Below are 20,793 nucleotides of genomic sequence, written 5' to 3'. Positions count from 1 at the left end.
ATTTGGAAAATTTTGAAAATTCAGAAAGACAAAAGTCATTCAAAAAAACATTAAAAACCTTTATTGAAGCGCATGTAACACATACAAGGATAGACTCAAAATCAAAATTTTCTGTCACATTTCAAACTAAAGACTAAATCTGATTCTCATACATTCTAAAAGGTAATGTCACTCTACCCCAGATGTAATTCACCTCAGTTTGCAACAGATGTGTAATATTAGTTGTCCCAATGATGCTCTCCGAGCAATGCTGTTTGTGATGAGATAAAGCAAATAAGGGGTTGGCCATTCCCGATAAATGCATAAAATTGCAATTGTCCAATCATTTGAAGAGAAAAAAATAATATTGTAGAACTTTATTTTCATTTCCTATTAAATATGAGTTTTTAATTTTGAATGTTAGTGGATTTTTAACATATATGTAAATAGTTTATAATTTTGTTATTTATAGTAATATTTAATTTGATTTAGGTGGTGAATAACTTACTATATATATATAAAAAAAAGATTCATGGATGATAAAAGCTGCTGTTCATTATGTGGGAAAGAATTTACTTATCCTCAGAATGTGTTGAGGCATATGAATAAAATACATAATGTACCTCGAAGAAATAATACTTCAAAGTTACGTTGTCCAAAATGTGATATTGCCATTCCTACATATAAACATCTTCGGGAACACTTAACAGGCAAACATGAATTTCAAATTGAAAAAGAAGAAAAATTCTTTGAAAGTGTGGAAGGTAAATACTTTTATCTTAAATATTTGATGTATGAATACTTTTTTGTACATGTATAGAGAGATATTTCAATGTGTGGTACTCTATGATTGACAGGGTCCACTTGTTGCAGAACAAAATGTTGGTGTAAAATGTAACTAGAGAAAATATTGGCAACCCTAATAATACATACAACTTTGTGAAAAGAATAAGTATTTGATTAAATCAATTAAATACAGAAATTTACAAATAAAACAATAAATGGATTTTCTACATTAATTTCAGATTAAACAGGAGGTGTCAAGCTGCCAATTTCATTTAACATTGCTGAAAACATTTATGTCATTTCACACAGTCCATCATATGGATTGAAACAAATAGAAATCTAGGAGGCAGCAGCCACTGCTGCATTTTATTTTTCCTTTTTGCTTTGCCAACTTATGTAATCGATTCTTTCCTTTCATAAAGAAAACAGGAAAGGGGGCATGTAACGAAAGTGTAATTGAAAATCTCAGAATAAAAAACTGTCAGACTAGTGTTCATTTTTCCCACTTATTTGCAATGATGTCAGTAGATTCTGATTGTAAAAATTGTAAAGAATTACATTTGGCTCTTTACTTCGTACTTGGCACTGTCACCACAATAATCAAAAAGTGCAAAATTTGCTAATGTGAGCTAAAAGGAAGCATTTATTAAAGTGAACTTTTTTGAGCCAAAGCTAATTTGACAGCAACAGAAATGTGTAAATTCAAAACTAAAATTAGTGAAAATGTGTATACATGTGAAATGTGTGTACTTTTTACTTTTTATAATTCATACTTGAGGTGCTATAAGCCTCAAAACTCACTTTTTGTCTGCATTACTTTTGTATCCAATTTATTTTTCAGATTGGTGCCACCAAATTTTTATCATCGTATGTTATTTTTAAAAACAGCTAAATAATGAAAAATCTGTACGTATTATGTCTGCATGTATCACCGTGGAAACATGATAGCAACTAAAGTCACCATCTTTTGAATATTTGAATGGAGCTGTCCACATTTTCAATGTTAGCGCGTATTTAATTTGTATCTCAAAGCAAAATTTTGAAATTTTGTGTTTATTTCAAATTTTGAATGAGTTCAATGAATTTTTTATTAATGAATATTTTATTAACAAACTCGATGATCTGAAAGTAAGAAATTGTCAAACTGATCCAAAATTCATAAAAAATTTGTATTTCATCTTTTTAAGAAAAATGTACATTGATATGTTGAACTTAAAAAACAGAAAAATGTATCAAACACTTAACTCTGTATCAAGAATTTTAAACATATGCTACTTTTAAAGATTTTGGGATTTTGCTGTTGAGTTCTATGTGACATAAGTATGAAGAAAGTGATGCTGACTAATAAGCTCAAAAGACAAGAAAAATTGTGTTAACAGGAGTGACCCCCAAAACAGATTGGTAACCTGCAATGCTCAGAAAGAGCATTAAAAAAAAAAAAAAAAAAAAAAAACCCTCTTCTGCCATATTAAAAAATGAACCCTTTCAAATATTCTTTTTTAATATTTATATTTTTTAACATTGTACTCCTAATATCAAACAAATTTAAGAAATTTATGGAACTACTCTGATATGTGCCCTCAAGTCGCCAAATTTCTTGCCAAATTTTTTTGGCGAAAAACTCCACGCTGCCATATTGCTATCTAAATGTTTTGTCTACATTTCGAACTTTAATGTCTAAATGTCTCCAAAAACACGGTTTTCGCGAACGCGAAAACACAATTTAAACTAAAAATCCAAAACATTTAGATAGCAAAACCGTAAAGTTTCTAACCAAAATTATTTGACAAGAGTCCATGTACACAGCGATATGTTTTAATTTAAAAAAACATCTACGAATGACACAATATAGGCAACGAACAAATCTACGAACTACGCATACCTCGTTTTAATAAATTAACATAACAACAATAAATTTCAAAGAATACCATGTACACAGCGTCCTGTTTCAACTTAAAAAAACATCTACGAATTGCACAATGTAGGTAAGAAACGAATTTACAAACTATGCATACCTCACTTTAATAAATTAACATAACAGTAAATTTTAAAGAATATCATGTATACAGTGTTTTGTTTCAACTTAAGAAAACATCTACGAATTGCACAATTTAAGTGACACGCACTAATCAACAAAATAACTAAAATAAATTTCAAACAATTCAAAAAAAGAACAATAACGACAGAAATTCATACTAAAAAAACAATGAACATAACATTCTACAAAATAAGAACAAGAATAAAATAAAATGCACTTACCAGAAATAAATGCTTTTTTGAACAGCAGAAATACCAATTTCATACCACCTTTAACATGCCGCCACGTAATCACTATCCAGAAAATTCATACTATGGTTCACAAATAAAAAGAATAACAAATAATCACAAATCCCTACTTCTATCATGCACAGCCACTAAAAATAATCTACCAGACCCTCTTTCCACACCTCCAAATACCCACTACCCCTTAACAGGATGGCCACGACCATATTTCCTTTTGCCGAACTTCAATTCAATAACTTCCACCATTTTATCTTCCCCCCCCCTAGCTTCTCATACACAGAGCATTACGCGAACCAACGAACTCCAGCAAAAGATTTTTCAACGTCAATAAGGTTGCCATACAACATGCAATCGTGTCAAACACCAGTGCAGAAGACATATCTCCACGTTTGGTGAATTAGGGCGTATATCGGAGTTGTACCAAATGTATATATATTTTACTTTTTATAATTTACCATTTACTTTTACTGTGTTTATACAGTACAAAGTGTGATATCTGGATGTCCAATATACAGAATGACTTATAATCTGAATGACAATATACAGAATATCTGGACCACCAGGATTTTTTTTAGAAGTTTTTTGCAGAAAGAGAAGGAATTAGACTCCAACAATAGCATCTTGCTTTAGTATATGCTGAATGCTTCACATATGCATAGTAGATACTTTTTCATAGTAAAGCACGTGGAGGATCCCGATTCACTTTGGCACTTAAGGCGGTTTGTTGACAAATGTCTAATTCTTTCAACATAGACAAATTTAGCAGTATATTATTACACACACATACACACGAAAAAGGCAGTGAAGTACTAAAAAAGTCTGTTCCTACATAGAATATATCTTCTAAATTCTGCAGAATTATAAAAAAATGCCGTACTATAACACATTATTAATAAAAATTTGCTGAATATCACTTTTGTTTTTTAGTGTTTTTTCGTTTAGTATCTGTTTTGCAAAATAGAGGGTGCTACAGCTGTATTTGGTACAACAGTCAATTTGCATTTTTGGGAACATTTAATTTTTCTACATTGAAGTGGTTCTTTTTTTACCTCTGGAAACAAAGTAACATTTACAGACTAACCATAGTTCAATTCGTTCATCAAAATGTTCTTGTTACAGCAGAAAATGTACATATATGTCAATTATATTAAAATACTTTGCAAACTTAAAAATTTTGTTAACATCATTGCATCTTTAGCCAGATACGAAACTTGCCAGGCGAATTTTTCCACATCATTTGTTGTCCATAGCCTACAGAGTTGAACACGCATTACGAATGTGTACCATTTACGCCCTAAACAATTTAGGAGAAAATGTTTAGTACTTTCAGTAGCCATGTATAGATTCTGTAAACCAATGCAAAACATTACCTTCTAAGTTATTCAGCTAATGTATTAGTGCATTCACCAAAAAATTTCTGAAGCACAGTGTTTGGTTTTTCCTAAATGTAATTCAAATAAATTATTTGACTATATTATCAATAAATAGCCTTAGTTGTGGGAAAAAACTAATTTTGAACCATTTTATGTGAAACTTCGAATACTGATCTGTTATGTTACTTTGGTGTAATTTATGGAACTCAATCACAGAAAAAGAATGCATTCACATCATACAGTACAAAGTCCAAAATCCGGACGTCCATTATCCGGAATGATCTAAAACCCAGACCTCAAAACCACCACCAACATTTTCTCGTAGGCTTTACGCATGCACATTTGATTCCCCCCTCCGTGCATAATAAAACATCTGGAGAGTCCCGATTCTTAATTTCACTTCGACATTAAATAAAATACCTTGTTATTAAAGAACAGTTATTTTAGCATAAATTTGTACGTTCAGTAATTTCGCTCCTTTGCTGCGTATGTGCTTGGCATATATCTCAAATCCAAACATTCCACATAGCTACATCGTTGATCTGATGCCAACCCGGGGAATCATTATTTATTATACTTTCCTTTCATCACCGCATGTTTATCAAAACATGACAAATTGAGTAATGACTCATGTAGCGATGCTGAAACATTTTTTTTTTATGTTAGTAATTGAATAATAAAGGAGTATGGTAACCTTTCATGTTGACATTATGCCTGGCGATGATTACAAATTTAAGTTAAATGCGCTGAAAAATGTTGACGAGGAAAAATTTACCAAAACTTTCTTTCCATATGCTAAAAATAGATTTTGTTGGTGATACTTTTTTTTTTTTTTTAATTTGATACCCTTTAGATCATAATTGCTCTTTATTTCATAAATTACGGTTTAATAATTTTGATTGTATATTTTCTGAATGCCATCTAACCAGATTTAAATTGATGATCTATAATCCGGAAAAACCCTTAATCCAGATACACCGTAGTCCCGACGAGTCCAGGTTACGGACTTTGTACTGTATTTTGTCTGCTTTGTCAGCTCTTTGATTGTAAATCATCAATTAAAGGTATAGCAGATGAAAGGTCTTTACTTAGGTAAGCATGCTTACCTAAATCTATGATTATTTTGCTGTGTGTATTAGATGTAATACATGAAATGCAATTAATGAAAATACACGTGGACAGTATTTTCATATATTTTCATTAATTTTATTAAGATATAAAATTTTAAGTGATATTGAGAAAGTAAATTATAATGTCTGTTTCTGTTACTAGCAGAATTTTTTGAAAGAGTAGAGAAATATTTTATTTAATGACTATGTACTGCATATTAGTATCCAAAACCTTAATTATTTTAATTATTTCTGGTTTTATAAATATTTTGTATGTACCAATTTTTTTCTGTACCTGTGTAAAGTCCTTGATAAATCTTGATAATATGCTTTTTATAAAACTATTATACTGAATAGATTCAAAATTGTAAAACAATATGTAGGTTACACATAGACTTGTGGATTATAGTTAAGGTTTAAAACTTTTATTCACATTAATTTACACAGTTCATGACCACTCACAGCTATGAATTTTTTTAAAACTCTTAGCATATATTCTCAAATAACAAAATATCCGAGTGCTCAAAATGCTAGTGTCTGTGTGCATTCTTTGGGAGCATACACTCTTAAACCAGGGTTCGTATTGTCCTTAACAATCCTTAAAAGTCCTTAGGTTTTTTGGAATCAATTTTTAGCCCTTAAAAGTCTTTAATTACCGCCAAAATCGGCAGAAGGTCCGTAATTTTAATCATCTGAAATTTCTATCTGTTTTTACAACTGCCATTTTGAGTATGAATTGGCATTTTGGAGATTCACTGACAAATATGGTTACCTTTTGAATGGGTTCATGGGTTATAATTTGTTCCTATTTCTAATATAAATGGTGGGATACTTGAGTTTCTGAGCAAGAATGAAATATAATCATTTCAAAATTATTTTATTTTTTCTAATCTCTTGACTTTTCACAAGACATAAGTGTGGAAAATATCAAAAATACTTTTAATCTTATATGTACAGGCATTATAGAAAGAAGTGTTTTTATTAATAAAGAAATTGGAAACTGACAATTTAAAAGATTCATCTAATATGTCTTAATGCATCATACACAGGGCTGGCACTAGGCATTTTGCCACCTGATGCAGTCTCTGTGGATCCTAAATTCTGCTGTCTGGTGCCTTTCAAAATTCTGCTTCCAATGCCTGTTCTAAATTCTAAAAGTTTTCCATTTTGTTGCTTGGTGTGTCACTAAATTCTAAAAATTATGCTACACCAGCTCTGTAACCAGACCTCACTATATATATTTCATATTACTAAAGAAATAAAATTAGCGGCTTTTTATATACATTCTAAATAGATTTAATTTTTTTAGAATAACAGAAAGCTTTAATTAAATCCAAAAATTCTAAAAGGAAAAGGAAATGTGCAAGAATGCAACTGAATATATGAAGGGAAAGAAAATTATTCTTCAAAGATATGTACAGTTATTATTATGTAAATTACTCAATTGTTTATAATTTCAGCCTTTGCTATAATTTCCCATTTCTGTTCCCTCACCAGAATGCAAATTACATACAGTTTTTAAACTGAGATTTTTGGAGTGTAAGGCAAGGGTGTGTTTCTGATCTCCATTTGCTAATTGCATTAGTTCCTGCCAGCTATGATAATTTGTAATTATTCTTCTTTGCATTACCACTGTCGACATTTGAATTTGTTATGACGTTTTACTGAAACAGATTAAATTAAAATTAAATTATATTAATAAGGTATTTCTCCTGCCTTGTTAGCATGCCTTGGTAGTGTAACGGTCAGCACGCTGGGCTCCTATACAGAGGCCATGGTACGAGTCCCGGCAAGGGCACTGCTTATTTTTCATCCCTCATGCTTTAAAATACCTAACATCTCTACAGTATTCTTTGACTACTAGTCCACATTTTTAGTTTGAATGAGTCTTCTTGTTTAATTACATCATCACAAGCTTAATTGGTAATTAAGCGTAACAATTGTTTTTGTTAGCATAAGAACTTGCCTTTATGTTTTAAGTCCTTTTTAAATAAGAGACATATTTAAACCTCTGTAGTTACTTTCAGACATAGCGATAATTTGCTTCTCATCTGTCGGGCGGGATTGAAACTATTTAACTTTTACCAGATCAAGTAAACTCTCATAGGTACATTTGGAGAGGTTGACAAGTTAGGACATAGAGTATGCAGAAACTAGTGAGAACATTGGTTTGCATATTGACACAAATTTCTAATTGTTAGAAAAGATGCTTAAAGAGAAACGAAATCGATATAAATTAGCCAAAGTATCTGGGAAGGCTTCAAATGAAAAAGATGCGTAAATATCTTAAGTGTTGGTGCTACAAACGATGAATGTTTTGTAGCAATGTCATAAATTACATGCATTTTAACTGTGAAATTTTATTAGATTGTAATTTTAATAGGGCTTTTTTAACAAATATTGTTAAAAAATAAATAAAATGCGATAGTGACCATTTAAATCCATAGTGACTAAGGTTATCTAACTACCTAATTTAATTGCTTATAACTAACTGCTTAACCCTTAAAAATTATCTCTGCATATTTAAGCGAGTTATTGCCTTCATTAATCATTACCGTGGTCACAAGATAAAAGACAAAAATGTAAAAATTGGTGTTAAACTTATTTTTTGCATCTAGTGAGACTTAAAATAATAAAAAACAACTTATCACCTCTAGTGCTTTAGTGGCTTAATTGGAACCTTAAAATATATTAACTGGGTTAAAACCCCTGGAACTCTACACGAAGCTACGACACTAACTGCGTCGTACAGAGCCCAACTAACTTTCAAAATCTGGCAACCTACATCAGGCCTTTCAGGTTTGTTCTGATCAGCAGGTCTCTCTCTAGGCAAGTAGCAGCAGTGACAACAGCCAGTCTTTTGTTGTGAATCATGCTGATTATGACTTTATTTCTCATTTTAACCTATGCTGCTTGACATAAAATCTACCTGCTATTTAATAAACTGCTAGACTGAGTATGTGACAAAATAAGACATGAAAAAGAAATCAACATAAAGCTAACTGTTAATAAAATGTAAATAAAAAGTGTAAAATATGTAATGCTGTTTGATAAATTTCATAAAGTTTATTTTATTCTCAAACTTATTAATAATTATGTTAATTAAGTTATGTTTAATAATAATGCATCCTACTTACAGATCTAATTTATTTTTAGAATGGCATAAAAATGAAATTCAGGTATAGATAATATTTTTAATTGAATTTATTCAGTTCCCATTTGCTCATAGTCCTTAATTTTTTTTCATTAATGGTCTTTAAAAGTACTTAATTTCTGTGTGTAGAAATGTGTATGAAACCTGTAAACCCTTTGTTGAAGACTAAGTAGTGAATTCTCGCTATGTCTTTAAGAATAAATACTGCAGACGAAAGGTTTAAATAACCTTTTTATTTAAATCTAAATTAAACAGATGCACGCACTTCGTGATCACAAATCACCACCACTTGTGGCGGCATAACAGAAAATAAGAATGTAACAATTCAATAGTAATGTAAGATAATCTACGGACTGGCTCCGTAGCTTACTTAACACTAAATCGATTGCACACATGAAAGCTGAGCTAAGATATATCAGTATAAACTTAAAGGTGTGGAATACGGAACTAGAGAACTAATTTTAAACTTGCAGCATAAACATCAGAACAAAGTCCACTACTACTATTTTGAACTCTTGAAATGCAGCTTAATACTGCTTCTGAGACACGTTGAGAATTTACATCTACGTCGTACAAAATTTACATTCCGGTAGGAAACTGAAATCGGGAAAAACAGGAAAGTCCAACTAAAAATTACTGGTTAGAATTAAGTAAAACCTTACAACGTTTGTGCAAATGCTAGTATTGAGATGTGTGTGCACACAGAACATATCGCCCTCCTTGACATGATATAATCATTCAAAATTTTGAACATTAAAATGAAAAATTTTTGCACGGTCTCACAATATAAAATGCAGGTAAATAATTGTAAATATCAACATAACAACAGCAGCAACTATTGAACATCAATAACTATAATAGTTAAATGCAATAAGTAATTACAAACATATTTTTTTATGTTTTAATTTGGCATGGTTAAGACACAAACTTTATTAATGAATGTCTTGAAGATACCACTTTTTGTTTTCACTGAAACTACTCTCACCTTATTATCTTTACCTAGAACTAAATCTACGAAATGGCAAGTTACATACTGAAGAGTGATCAGTCTTTAAAATTAGCATGATTTCAAATTTTATATTTTCTTTTCCAAAGAATCACTTAATTCTTCCTTGCATTGCATTCAAATAGCTGCTCCTCCAGTATTTCCATACTGTTTGCATGATTTTAGTCAATTTTTGCCAGCTCTCTAAGCTGTTATCATTGACATTTAAAATATTAGGTTCTGCAATAGCAGTTAGGTCTGCCTATCAGGAAGTGGATGTTGTCAAAAAATCCTCTGGTTCACATGATAAAGGATGCAAGGGCGAAGAATTCAAGATCCCATCAATCTGAGAAATTACTGTAAGGAATTCCTCGTAGGTTAGTTTCAAATTGCCCACTATGCATTTCAAATTAAACTTAACAGACTTGACACCTGCCTCCCAAAAACCTCCTTGATTGGGAGGTTGAGAGACCGATTAATGCTCTCACTTTAAATAATTGCCTAATTCATCATCTAATTTGCTGACTAGTCTATTCAATTTATTTAATTCTGCATTACTGCCAACAAAATGGGTTGCATTATCTGAAAATATATGCATACACTTGCCTCTTCTGTTTAAAAAAACATTTTAAATTTGTATGTATTAAATGCTTGACTAGAAAGGTCTGTTACCAGCTCGAGATGGCATGCCTTGGCAACAAAACAAACAAAAATGCATATGTACACCTAGTTAAGGTGACCTTTTCTCTGATGTGGGTATTTTATAAAATAAGGTAAAAAAACATCAACTCTGACACAATTGAACGGAAAATTCTGATTGTTTCTTTCTTGAGGGAGTTGATCCGTAAGTTGTTGACAGAGCAGTGGTTTTGCGTTGAAGCTTACCACACACACACACACATGTACTATCTTTCCGCAAATGTTACTCCCATTTAATGGCCAGTTACTTGTCTAACAAGTAATAGTAAGCCTCACAGGCCTGTATGCATGTATTTTTTATGAAACATCACAATAATTAATTTAGTCAACTTATGATTTTTTGATAGGATTATTGGAAATGTTCTGTTGAAATTCAGTTTATTGTTTCAGTTATAGCTGCCTCCAATACGTAATATTTCATATTGGTCTAAAAACGAAAAAATGCTTCTTACTTTATTATCTGGAGGTACCTTACTATTTTTGAAAGCTTAAAATTTCTCTTTTAAACTCAATATTTTGAATCATCTTTATAAATTTGGCTAATTTTAGTTCCAAGTTCTGCAGAGGGCCAGAAATTTTGACCTTTACTTTACAGTTGTTAACAAACCTAAGAATAAAACTTAAAACACAAATCATTTTAGTGCAACTGTTTCTTAAATTAAAGAAATCCTCAATGAAAGTGTTAGCTTTCACATTAAGAGAAATATTAGAGTCACGAGGAATTTTAAGTTCATTTGGAATGTACTTCACAATGACTTCCTCTTTATTTCATTACTCCTTCTTTCTCAGTAAGTTAGGGCCTTTCTACCACATATCATTTAGCAAAAGTTTACTTGGGTCCAGACTTATAAGATCATATATCACTTATAAGACTTATAAGATCATTATCAGACATATAAGATCACTTGTATTCTCATTTGATGACACATGACACCATTGATGACCTTTAGTCAACTCTTGAATTGTTGGCTTTTTTTACAATGATAAGGCTCCCTTTATAACCACAAAAGTACAATCATGGAATTACTCCAGAGATACATCTTGTTCACATGGATCTCTAATGCAGATAAAGCTATTAATCTTGCAAGTAAGACTGCCACACGCAGCTCTAGTCTCGGAATAGTGACTCGTTTCATAGGCCAGATTCTGAACTTACTAGCCACCAGCCTTGTCTTCACTTCTCCATCTCTTGAACGGAACTTGCAATATATTGCTGCTCTGTATGCTACCTCAGAGGCATCAGGAAATGAAGTTGCATTTGGTCTGCCTTTATAATAAGAGTAATTCTTCTAACTTCTATTTTTCTTATCACTTCCAGTTTGGTAGAGAATTTCTTCCATTCATCAGTTTCGTTTTTTGCAGTTTTTCATCCACACTTGTTTGAGGAATATTTTGGTTTTACTTATGATTGGCCCTAGTAATCCAATCAGGTTTAACAGTCTTATAGTTGTGGACAGTAATGTCATTTGGTAATAACATATAATGATTATTAGGTCTGACTCTAAAACTGAAACAGTCTCTCCTAGATTCCCAGAACACTCCAAGTGTTGTAGATTCTTTTTCATTAGGTGTTTGGTGTATTGAGAATACGGCAAAGCACACTAGAGCTATCTGCCTGAGGGGAGGGATGCTTTCGTGGAGGACTTTCTAAGGGAAACTGGCTCGTATACACGTTACACATGGGGAAAACTATGAAAACGCCCATGCAGCCAGCCCGTTCGCGGGATTCGAACCTCGGACCGACTTCTTCATTAGGAAAAAGGATAGGTGAGGTTATCTCCCACAAGTTCAGCATGATTACTGCACCACTTGCGCAGTGTCATTCTTGCACTCTTTAGCATTGCAGTTAACTGAGGTTGAAGCTCCTTCACTGCACTTTGAGATTCTGCTCCACTAAGGACATTGTTCATATAAAAATTTTAAGTGAGAATGAAGCAGCTAATGGAAAACTTGGATCTTCATGAATTGACAGCTACTTAAGGTTCTCATAGCTAAGTATGGAGCTTAATTGTATCATAAGTTGCATTATTAAGTCCATAGATTTCCACAGGTGCATCACTTTCTTTTCTCCAGGATTTGCTGCAAGCATCTTTGTTCAGGGTTAATTTCAATCATTCTATGCATTCTTCTGACGTCTACATTAAATGTGAATGAATACTTTCAAAATCTAAGCATGATTGAAAAGAGATCATCTTGAATAACGCCTCCATTACTTTGTAAAGAATTTAGCAAAACTTCCATTTGACGTTAAACACGATGAGTAATCAATGTTCTCAATTTAGTTGTTTTTTGAAGGAGATTTATCCTATTTTTGCATGTAGTACACTACCGTAGGCTCGCCTTTCTCCTTAACCTCAGCCATATGCCCAAGCTCTTCATACTCCTTTAAGAAATCTTGATACAGACTTGAATATTCCGGGTCATTCACTAATCATAGTGAATTTTACCTTTCAAGGGCAAAATCTTTTGAACTTCCTAAGCAAATAGGGTCTTTAATGGCATTGTTATTATGTATCTTCTTTCTTCATTCCATATATGAGTTTGCATACAATGTTCCTCACATATTGCTGTTTCTTTATTTTTAGAAATGGCTATTTCAGTACTCTCTATTTCCCAGAATAGTTTGATTTAATCATTCTCCTCTTGAATGATCCCACAGTGAACTCTGTTATCTTTTAGCGATCATGTTCCACAAGCAAGTGCAAATACAAACACAGTGTTTTGAAGAATAAGATTTGAATCTTTTACTTGTAATTGCCTCAGTCGAAACAATTCATAAAATACTTCTGCACCCAGGAGCGTATCTACTCGTTCTGGTACGTAAAATTTATTATCTGCTAACTTAGCATTGTTAAACTTCTGAATACAAATGTCAATTTTCTTAGATGGAGTTACATCTATAGCTATTTTTGGCACAACTAAAAAGTCCAAATTTCTTACTGCCTGTTTTATCCTGATTGCTTACCGATGCATTTACTCTTCATTTCACTGTTAAAGCTTAAAGCTGCATCTTTTAAACCTGCTACAATTGCACTAGTCCTCCCCCATAATTATAGTAAATCCTTACACCTCCATGATAAAAGGTTGCATTCAGAAACTCTGTCAAGCGCACTTTGTAATTGAACCTCATTTTCTTCCTGATTTGATAAATAATAAACTACCATGCTCAATAAAATATTGGAATTTTTTGCAAATTATGACTCTTAATACTAGGCTGTTAGGTACGAATTCTGCAGCTGCGACCTTCAAGTCTGCATTTATATTTTCACTCGACTGCCACATTTTCATCTCTGCTGGGGCGTAAACTTTTTCTTTTATATTTTGACCTGAAACATAGTTACTGGCACTGTTAAAAGAAAAGTTCTGCTTCAGGAAATGTAAGGTGTCATGATGTGGTTTTTTTACAAAAGCACGAAATTTTCGAATTGCAGTTAGACACAGAAAATGAATGATTTAAGCAGCTAAAACATGATTTATTACATTTGACTATTTCAAGTCAATCATTCACCAGTAGTTTCAAGTGATTTGGGCATTTTGCCAAAAAATTATTTCCTTTGCTAAGAACATACTTGAAGCCTTTTACTTTGGCAAAGCATACCTTTGAAACATTTTTCGATGTTTTATAATATTTGCGAGATTTCTGATTATTGCAAGAAAGCTGTTCACTTTTTCGGTAAAGGACTTTCTGCAGGATGTGAAAAATAAATCTGCTTTATTTGCCATTTGTTGAGGAGGAAACTAATTTTCAACTTGCCGTACAGAAAAATGGGTTCACATTTCTCAATCAAGTGTCTCAAATAATTTGTCTGTTAAGACACAATAACACGCCGAATAAATACTAATTCAGAAGTCAAACAACAAAAATCAGTGTTATCTTTACAAAATTTTCACAGGACTAGTTTTGATGGTTTTACCAAACCACCATCTTCAGCTGCAAAACCGCAAAATGAGCTGCAAAACCTTCAATCTTCAGCTGCAAAACCGCAAAATGCGGTTTTGCAGCTGAAGATGGTGGTTTGGTAAAACCATCGAAACTAGTCCTGTGAAAATTTTGTAAATATAATGCTGATTTTTGTTGTTTGACTTCTGAATTAGTAATTTGTCTGTTATTATTAACTGCTTCAATGTGTCAAAATCAGACACTTTCCTCAATAATGATATATATATTTTATTTAGAACTGAAGTGAAATTAAGAATCAGGGCTCTCCGCATATTTTATTATCGGAGGGGGAAATCGTGCGCATGCGTTAAAGCATACTAAAAAAAAAGGGTTATTAGTGGCTTTGAGGTCCGGATTTCGGATTATTCCGGATGTTGGACTTTGTACTGTATTTTTTGAGGGGGAGTCTTAGATTTACTTTGTTTTCCAGTCATGAACTTGTGTTAAAGCACTGTTATTCAAGAACATATTTATCCATTTTATACCAATTCCTATTAATTCCTACTAATTTCTAATTTTTTTAAGTGAAAATAAATCACTGTGTACATGGGAAAACAATAGCATGAGCAATGCCAAAATTGTGCAGTTCTCTAATTTTTTACTAAGTAAAAACAGATTATTGTGTATATAGGGAGAACTGACAGTGTGGGGAGTGTCAAATTGTACATAATGGCGAGTTTCTGCAATTTTTCGATGATTTCCTAAATTGAAACAGATGGCTGTATGCAAGGGAAGATGAGCACAAAGAAAAGTGGTGTTTTTATTTTGTATTATTCTTGGGTTTTTATTTTGCTAATTGGTTGCTGGCCTTTTTGTTTTATTTTGGTGAAAAATTAGTGACCAATAGGTAGTGAATATTTGGAAGAGAGGTGCAGATAATTAGAAAGCATAGTTGTATAATAAGTAATAATATGATAATTATGATCTAGTAATGGTTATGATAATTATTTATTATAATATGGTAACAGCTGTTTGTTACACATTATATATATTGTAACGTATTTTGCAGTTTTTATCAAAATAACAGGTGAACTTCTTAGTAAAGCATAAATTTTATTCTCAAATCACAAAGACGGATAATTTAAATACAGTTCTATCCGTTACAGCTTCACACTCCAGCTTACTATTACAGTTTCTTTTTCTATAAATTTTTCGTACATCTACTACTGCTAAAACTTTCAGAATAATTTTTTAAACATTTTCTTGCATTGCTCAGCAACAGTTGCACGATACAACTATGGCATTGCCAATCCAATATCAAGTATAATTATTTGTTAAATAATAAAATATTACAACCTCTTCCCCCACCAGATAAACTTTAATTGATATTTTTATCATCAATTAAAGTTTACAATTTTTTTTCCTTCAAAACAACACAATACATAATCGAAATACAACATATAACATAATAACATACAGTCAGAAAGAAAAGAAAGAACAAAATTTTCAATCTAAATAAAGAAGCAAATTTTTTAATCGGCCAGGGAGAATGACTTAATGTGTCTACATTTTTATGGTTTTTACAACTTCGATAAACGACAGTGTAAGTAATACTAGTGCCCGTCTCGTTAAGTCATGGATTTAGACTCTCATTATTTTTGAGCCAAACTAAGGGATTATGATCTGTCATGATGAGGAATTTAGTATGCCCATCTAAATAAAATTGCAATTTCTTTACAACAAATATTATGGCGAGGCATTCCTTTTCTGAGGTAGAGTACCATTTTTCAGTTTTTTTTTGGAAATTAACTCAGTGGGTCTTCTTCATCTTCTGATGCAGAAAAAGTTCCTTTTCAATTTTAGTAACAAGAAAAACCTTCTTCATCTTGATATGTCTTAAACTATTTTCGAAATTCGACTTTTGCCTTTGGGTATAACAGAAGGAATATGAGAAATTGAATTTTCGGTATCCTCACACTCTTATATGATTACAGTGGTAGATTCTTCAGGTATATGAATACTTCTTAAAGTTTTATCTTGTGCTTCTTTAGATTCATTATCAGATTCTGATTTTTCAAATATGACGAGGTTTTTTTGCCTTTGGTTGAAACTCATCTTCTAGATCCTGTTTTTCTTGTTTCACAAACTTATTTGATTTCTTTTCAGATGATTTTCTTTTTTGAGATTATTTAGATACAGTTTTGGTAATTCTTGAAATTGAATCCTTACATGGCGCATTAATACTCCAGTGATTTTTGCATTATCTATGTATTTTTGAGAAGTGACATCTACTGTGGCTCCTGTGTCTCGAAGAATAGACATTTCATACCCATTAACTATACCGTTAACTGTATATGTCTCTAACAAATCATCATTCGAAGATATGCAATTTAAGGCTTAAAATGTTCGTATGACCCGCACCCGGAACAACGGGATTGATGTCTTTTGTCATATAAATTTTTTTGATTCTTATTTTGGAACTGATTTCTTTGTCAGACATCTTCTCTTTGTCGGTAATCTTTCTGGTATTTCATTCATCTGGTATTTCATTTCATTTATCAGAATGCTTAAAATGAGTTGGAATCTCTATTATTTTCACAAGATTTTGTAACGAGGTTTAAATGATCCTTTCTCAATTCTCTCAGTTTGATTGGTAGAAAATTTTGATTTTATTGTTTTTCTCACATCTTCAAAATCTTGAATTTTCTTAGCCATCTCAGTAGGAGAAATGAGTTAGTCCATTCTTCCATAAAATGCTCTTCAAAATCAAGAGAAGTACGCTTTTTAATTTAATCAGCCAGCACAAGATCTTTTAGCTGTTCAGAAGTTTTAATGTTTAATCCATTAAGCCATCCTTCTAAATAATTCTTTAATTCATAGTAAAAATCAAACCAAGTACTTTCAGAACATTTTTGGTGTTTATTAAATAGTTGTCGAAATTTTTCCGCACTTAATTTAAATTGTTGTAACAGTAAAGTTTTTACATATTCATACTTTTTCCCATCCTCTTTTTGGTTCTCTAGCAATAAGCTGAACAGTATTAGGAGGCAGCAATGGAATAAGTTGAGTCACTTAGTTTTCAGCAGGTATATTCATAATTTTAGCTTGACGCTCAGATAAAACCAGAAATAAACCTTCATCTTATTTAGGGTTAAAACGTGGCATGACATCATGAATTCTTATTTTCAAAGGCTGCTTAGGTAACTGTGTAGTTTCTACCGACTGTGCTCTTGCAGTCATTGCTTCCATTTCAAGTTTCTGAAGCTCAAAGACTCTAATTCACTCTCTTTCTTCTTGCTCTTCTGTTTCATGTTCTCTTTCTTCGCTTTCACATTTTTTTTCTTCTGTTTTGTCTTGCTCTTCTCTAATTGTAGCCAGTAATTCTCAAGTAAATTTCTCATCATAACCCAGACTTTCAGTAATCAATTTATGCAACTGAGCAATCTTAAATTCAGGTCTCCCAGCTAAACCTAACTCTTCTACCAGTACTCTTAAATCCTGTTTTCTACTTCTAACTAAGAATGGCATGTTGAACAAATTATCTTTAATAGGCTTTCTTTTAAAACTGAATCTTAAAAATCATACTTGTATTAACAAATATATAAATCTTGGCAATATATACTTGTCAACTCTTTTAGATAATACTTTCATACTAAAACGCTAAATATACTTACTCAGTTTTCTCATAAGTATTCATCAATAAAGCAATTTACAACAATAAAATTATGCAATAGCAATATGCAGCACAACTGTTATTATTAACCTGAAATATAATATTGCAACACTGTAAATAACTCAAAAAATATATAATGCACTTTTTTAATTTAAAAAAAAATGTGAAATATCCCTTATCAAATACGAAACCCACTCTGACTAATTGGAAAGAATTATTTAAACATCTTTGCGAGTTTGGCAACAAAATAAAATGATACTACAGCGGGTTGACGTTTTAACTCACTATTCACAAGCCTCGTTCGCGATAACTATATAAATACCTTTGCCAGTTGGGCAATATGATGAAATTATACCCATGTCAGTTTGACAATTTTACTATCGATCATCACACATGGTTGGAAATTGCAAAAACAACTTTTGATGGTTCGGCAATACAATTTAATTGCAATACGTCTTGATTACGTTATTATCTACCACATGCCTGATGACGGGAACTAAGAAAAGACTTTTGCCAGTTTGGCAGTACAATAGAATCACTACGTCAGTTTGACATTATTACTTATTTTCCACGTGCCGGCTCGGCAATAAATTCAAAAACACAATTAGCAGTTCTCTCTCTCTTTTTTTTATAAATACGGGGATGACTTGCACATATCAGTTATCAACATAAAAAATTCAATACAAATTATAGTAAAGCCTAAATAATAATTTTGTTTTAAATACTTCTTTATCACTAATATCAATTATAAATTTAGGGATTAATATTTTTGTTGTCAGTTATATTAAACAAAAGCTCACACCATTTAAACATAATTCTGAAAGGAAATAGTACTAAAATTCAATAAACACTTTTTTTATGAAAGCTAAAAGTTAATCTTATCTTCGGAGATCAGCAGTATCCTGTTTTGACAATTCTTTACTGGGACACAAGTGATATAAATACAGAAGATTAACTTTGAATGATCCGCTTTAATAACTGACATTAAAACGACAGTTTTCTGACATCCGTTCCTCCTTGAGGTAAACAAAGTGGACAGTTGGTACTCCGATTCAGTAGGAGTCGAGTGAGATTTAAATTCATTAATGAAAACAAACTTTTTCTCAGGATTTCAGCAGCTTTCTAGGATTAGGAGACCAGAACCATCGAAATCAATAATTACACTCCTAATTTCCAGTATCTTGGTGGAACCTCCAGTTTAATAAGATCGTAATGTATTTTCAGTTTTTATAGAAATAACAGATGAGCTTCTTAGTAAAACATGTTTTATTTACAATTCACAAAGATAGATAATTTAAATATAATTCTATCCATTACAGCTTCACACTTCAGTTTACTATTACAGTTTCTTTCTCTATAAATTTTTCAGGCATCTACTACTGGTAAAACTTTCAGAATAATTTTTCAAACATTTTCTCACGTTGCTCAGCAACGGTTACATGATACAAATATGGTATAGCCACTCCAATATAAAGGACAATAAGTATAATTATTTGTTGAATAATGAAATATTACAATATATATATATATATATACCGTATTTGATGGCATATAAGACACACCCTTATTTAGAAGACCACACACAAGGAAAAAAAGTTTCAATAGTCCACGCGATAGCACGGTACCACAATAACTTAAAATGTGGTTTCTTTTAGTTCTCTAGTTTTCTAAAAGCCAAATAAACAATCATTGAATGCAATTACCAAAAATATTTTTATTAAGGAAAATTAACAAACGGCAAGCTATTTTGAACATGATATGTATATTTCAATAATGAATAAATGAATGAACGGCAAGCAATCAAACATAATACAAAATAAAGCAGAAACAACAAAAAACACAGATTCAAGGAAAACGTTGTCTATCATAAAATTAGACTTTAATCACTTTCAAAACCATAAAAATACTTTTCACTACCATCATCATCAAAAACAAGAATATCGTCATCACTTCTGTTCTGTCAAGAGCATTACCGATTCCGCACTTCTTAAAGGACTTAACAATTACTTCAGCCTTTATGTCCTCCCAAGATCTTTTTACCTACTTGCACACTTGTGAAATAGAGGGCCACTTCATTCTACCTGAGGGTTTGAGCTCGTGATGTGGCTCTCCTATCCACTTGTTCCATCATTCTCGCACTTTTTCCTTAAATGGCTTATTCACCGATACATCTAAAGGCTGCAATTGGCTAGTCAGTCCACCAGGAATGACAGCTATCTGGGTTTTTAATTCTCTTGCTTTATTCTTTATAGTTTCAGTTCTATGGGCGCTAAACCAAAAGAGAGGGTTTTCTTGAGTCCACCAGGTCGCCTCGCCCATACGTTCTGTAACCACAGTTTCATTCCAGCTTCGTACATCCAGCCTTTCGGATGAACATGAACAATTACACCCGTTGGATGCTCCATAGACGTAATGTGACCGTTGAACCTGGTCGAACTTCGACATCAGCTTCGAGCTTTGGCGCTTTTAGGCGACAGATATTTCACGCATGCACAAAATAATTATGGCAGATGTAGAAAAAGTTATTTTGTTGTGTCTACAGCTTTATCCGGGCTAAAAATAGCATTCAGTATTGAAAGTTAACCTGTGTCCTTCACAATTATGATGCAAGTAATGTTTTTGAGACCAAATTTAAGAAAAAAGTGCGTCTTATATGTCGTCAAATATGGTAATTTGAATAATAATATATATATCAGCAGTAAATAATTTGAATTATAATATATATATCATTTTACTAATATATAAATAAATAGATAAACAAATGTACAAAATTAAGCACAGTATAATCAAACAGTTAATTACAAATGATTATTCATATAATCTGCATATAAACTTAGATTATTAATAAATAATTTTTGGTAACTCTGTGCTT

General features: G+C 31.9%; 1 protein-coding gene across 6 annotated transcripts in view; it reads left to right on the top strand.

The window, feature by feature from the left end:
• Window positions 1-20,793, top strand: part of LOC118186520 (uncharacterized) — a 47,533-nt gene that overhangs the window by 7,626 nt on the left and 19,114 nt on the right. For 3 of the 6 annotated variants that reach the window (XM_085820909.1, XM_085820908.1, XM_085820910.1), the window contains exon 2: window positions 472-743. The exons of the other annotated variants lie outside the window; for them this stretch is intronic. In XM_085820909.1, the coding sequence (XP_085677035.1) occupies window positions 512-743 (232 nt within the window). In that variant the 5' untranslated portion in view covers window positions 472-511. The remainder of the gene's footprint in view (window positions 1-471; window positions 744-20,793) is intronic. 6 annotated transcript variants of the gene reach the window in all.

Source organism: Stegodyphus dumicola, chromosome 7 (genome assembly GCF_044657685.1).
Source record: "Stegodyphus dumicola isolate Sdum_Otavi_A_Nest chromosome 7, ASM4465768v1".
Taxonomy (NCBI): domain Eukaryota; kingdom Metazoa; phylum Arthropoda; class Arachnida; order Araneae; family Eresidae; genus Stegodyphus; species Stegodyphus dumicola.
Note: the sequence above shows the minus strand (reverse complement) of the source record. Positions and strands in the feature narration are given on the sequence as shown.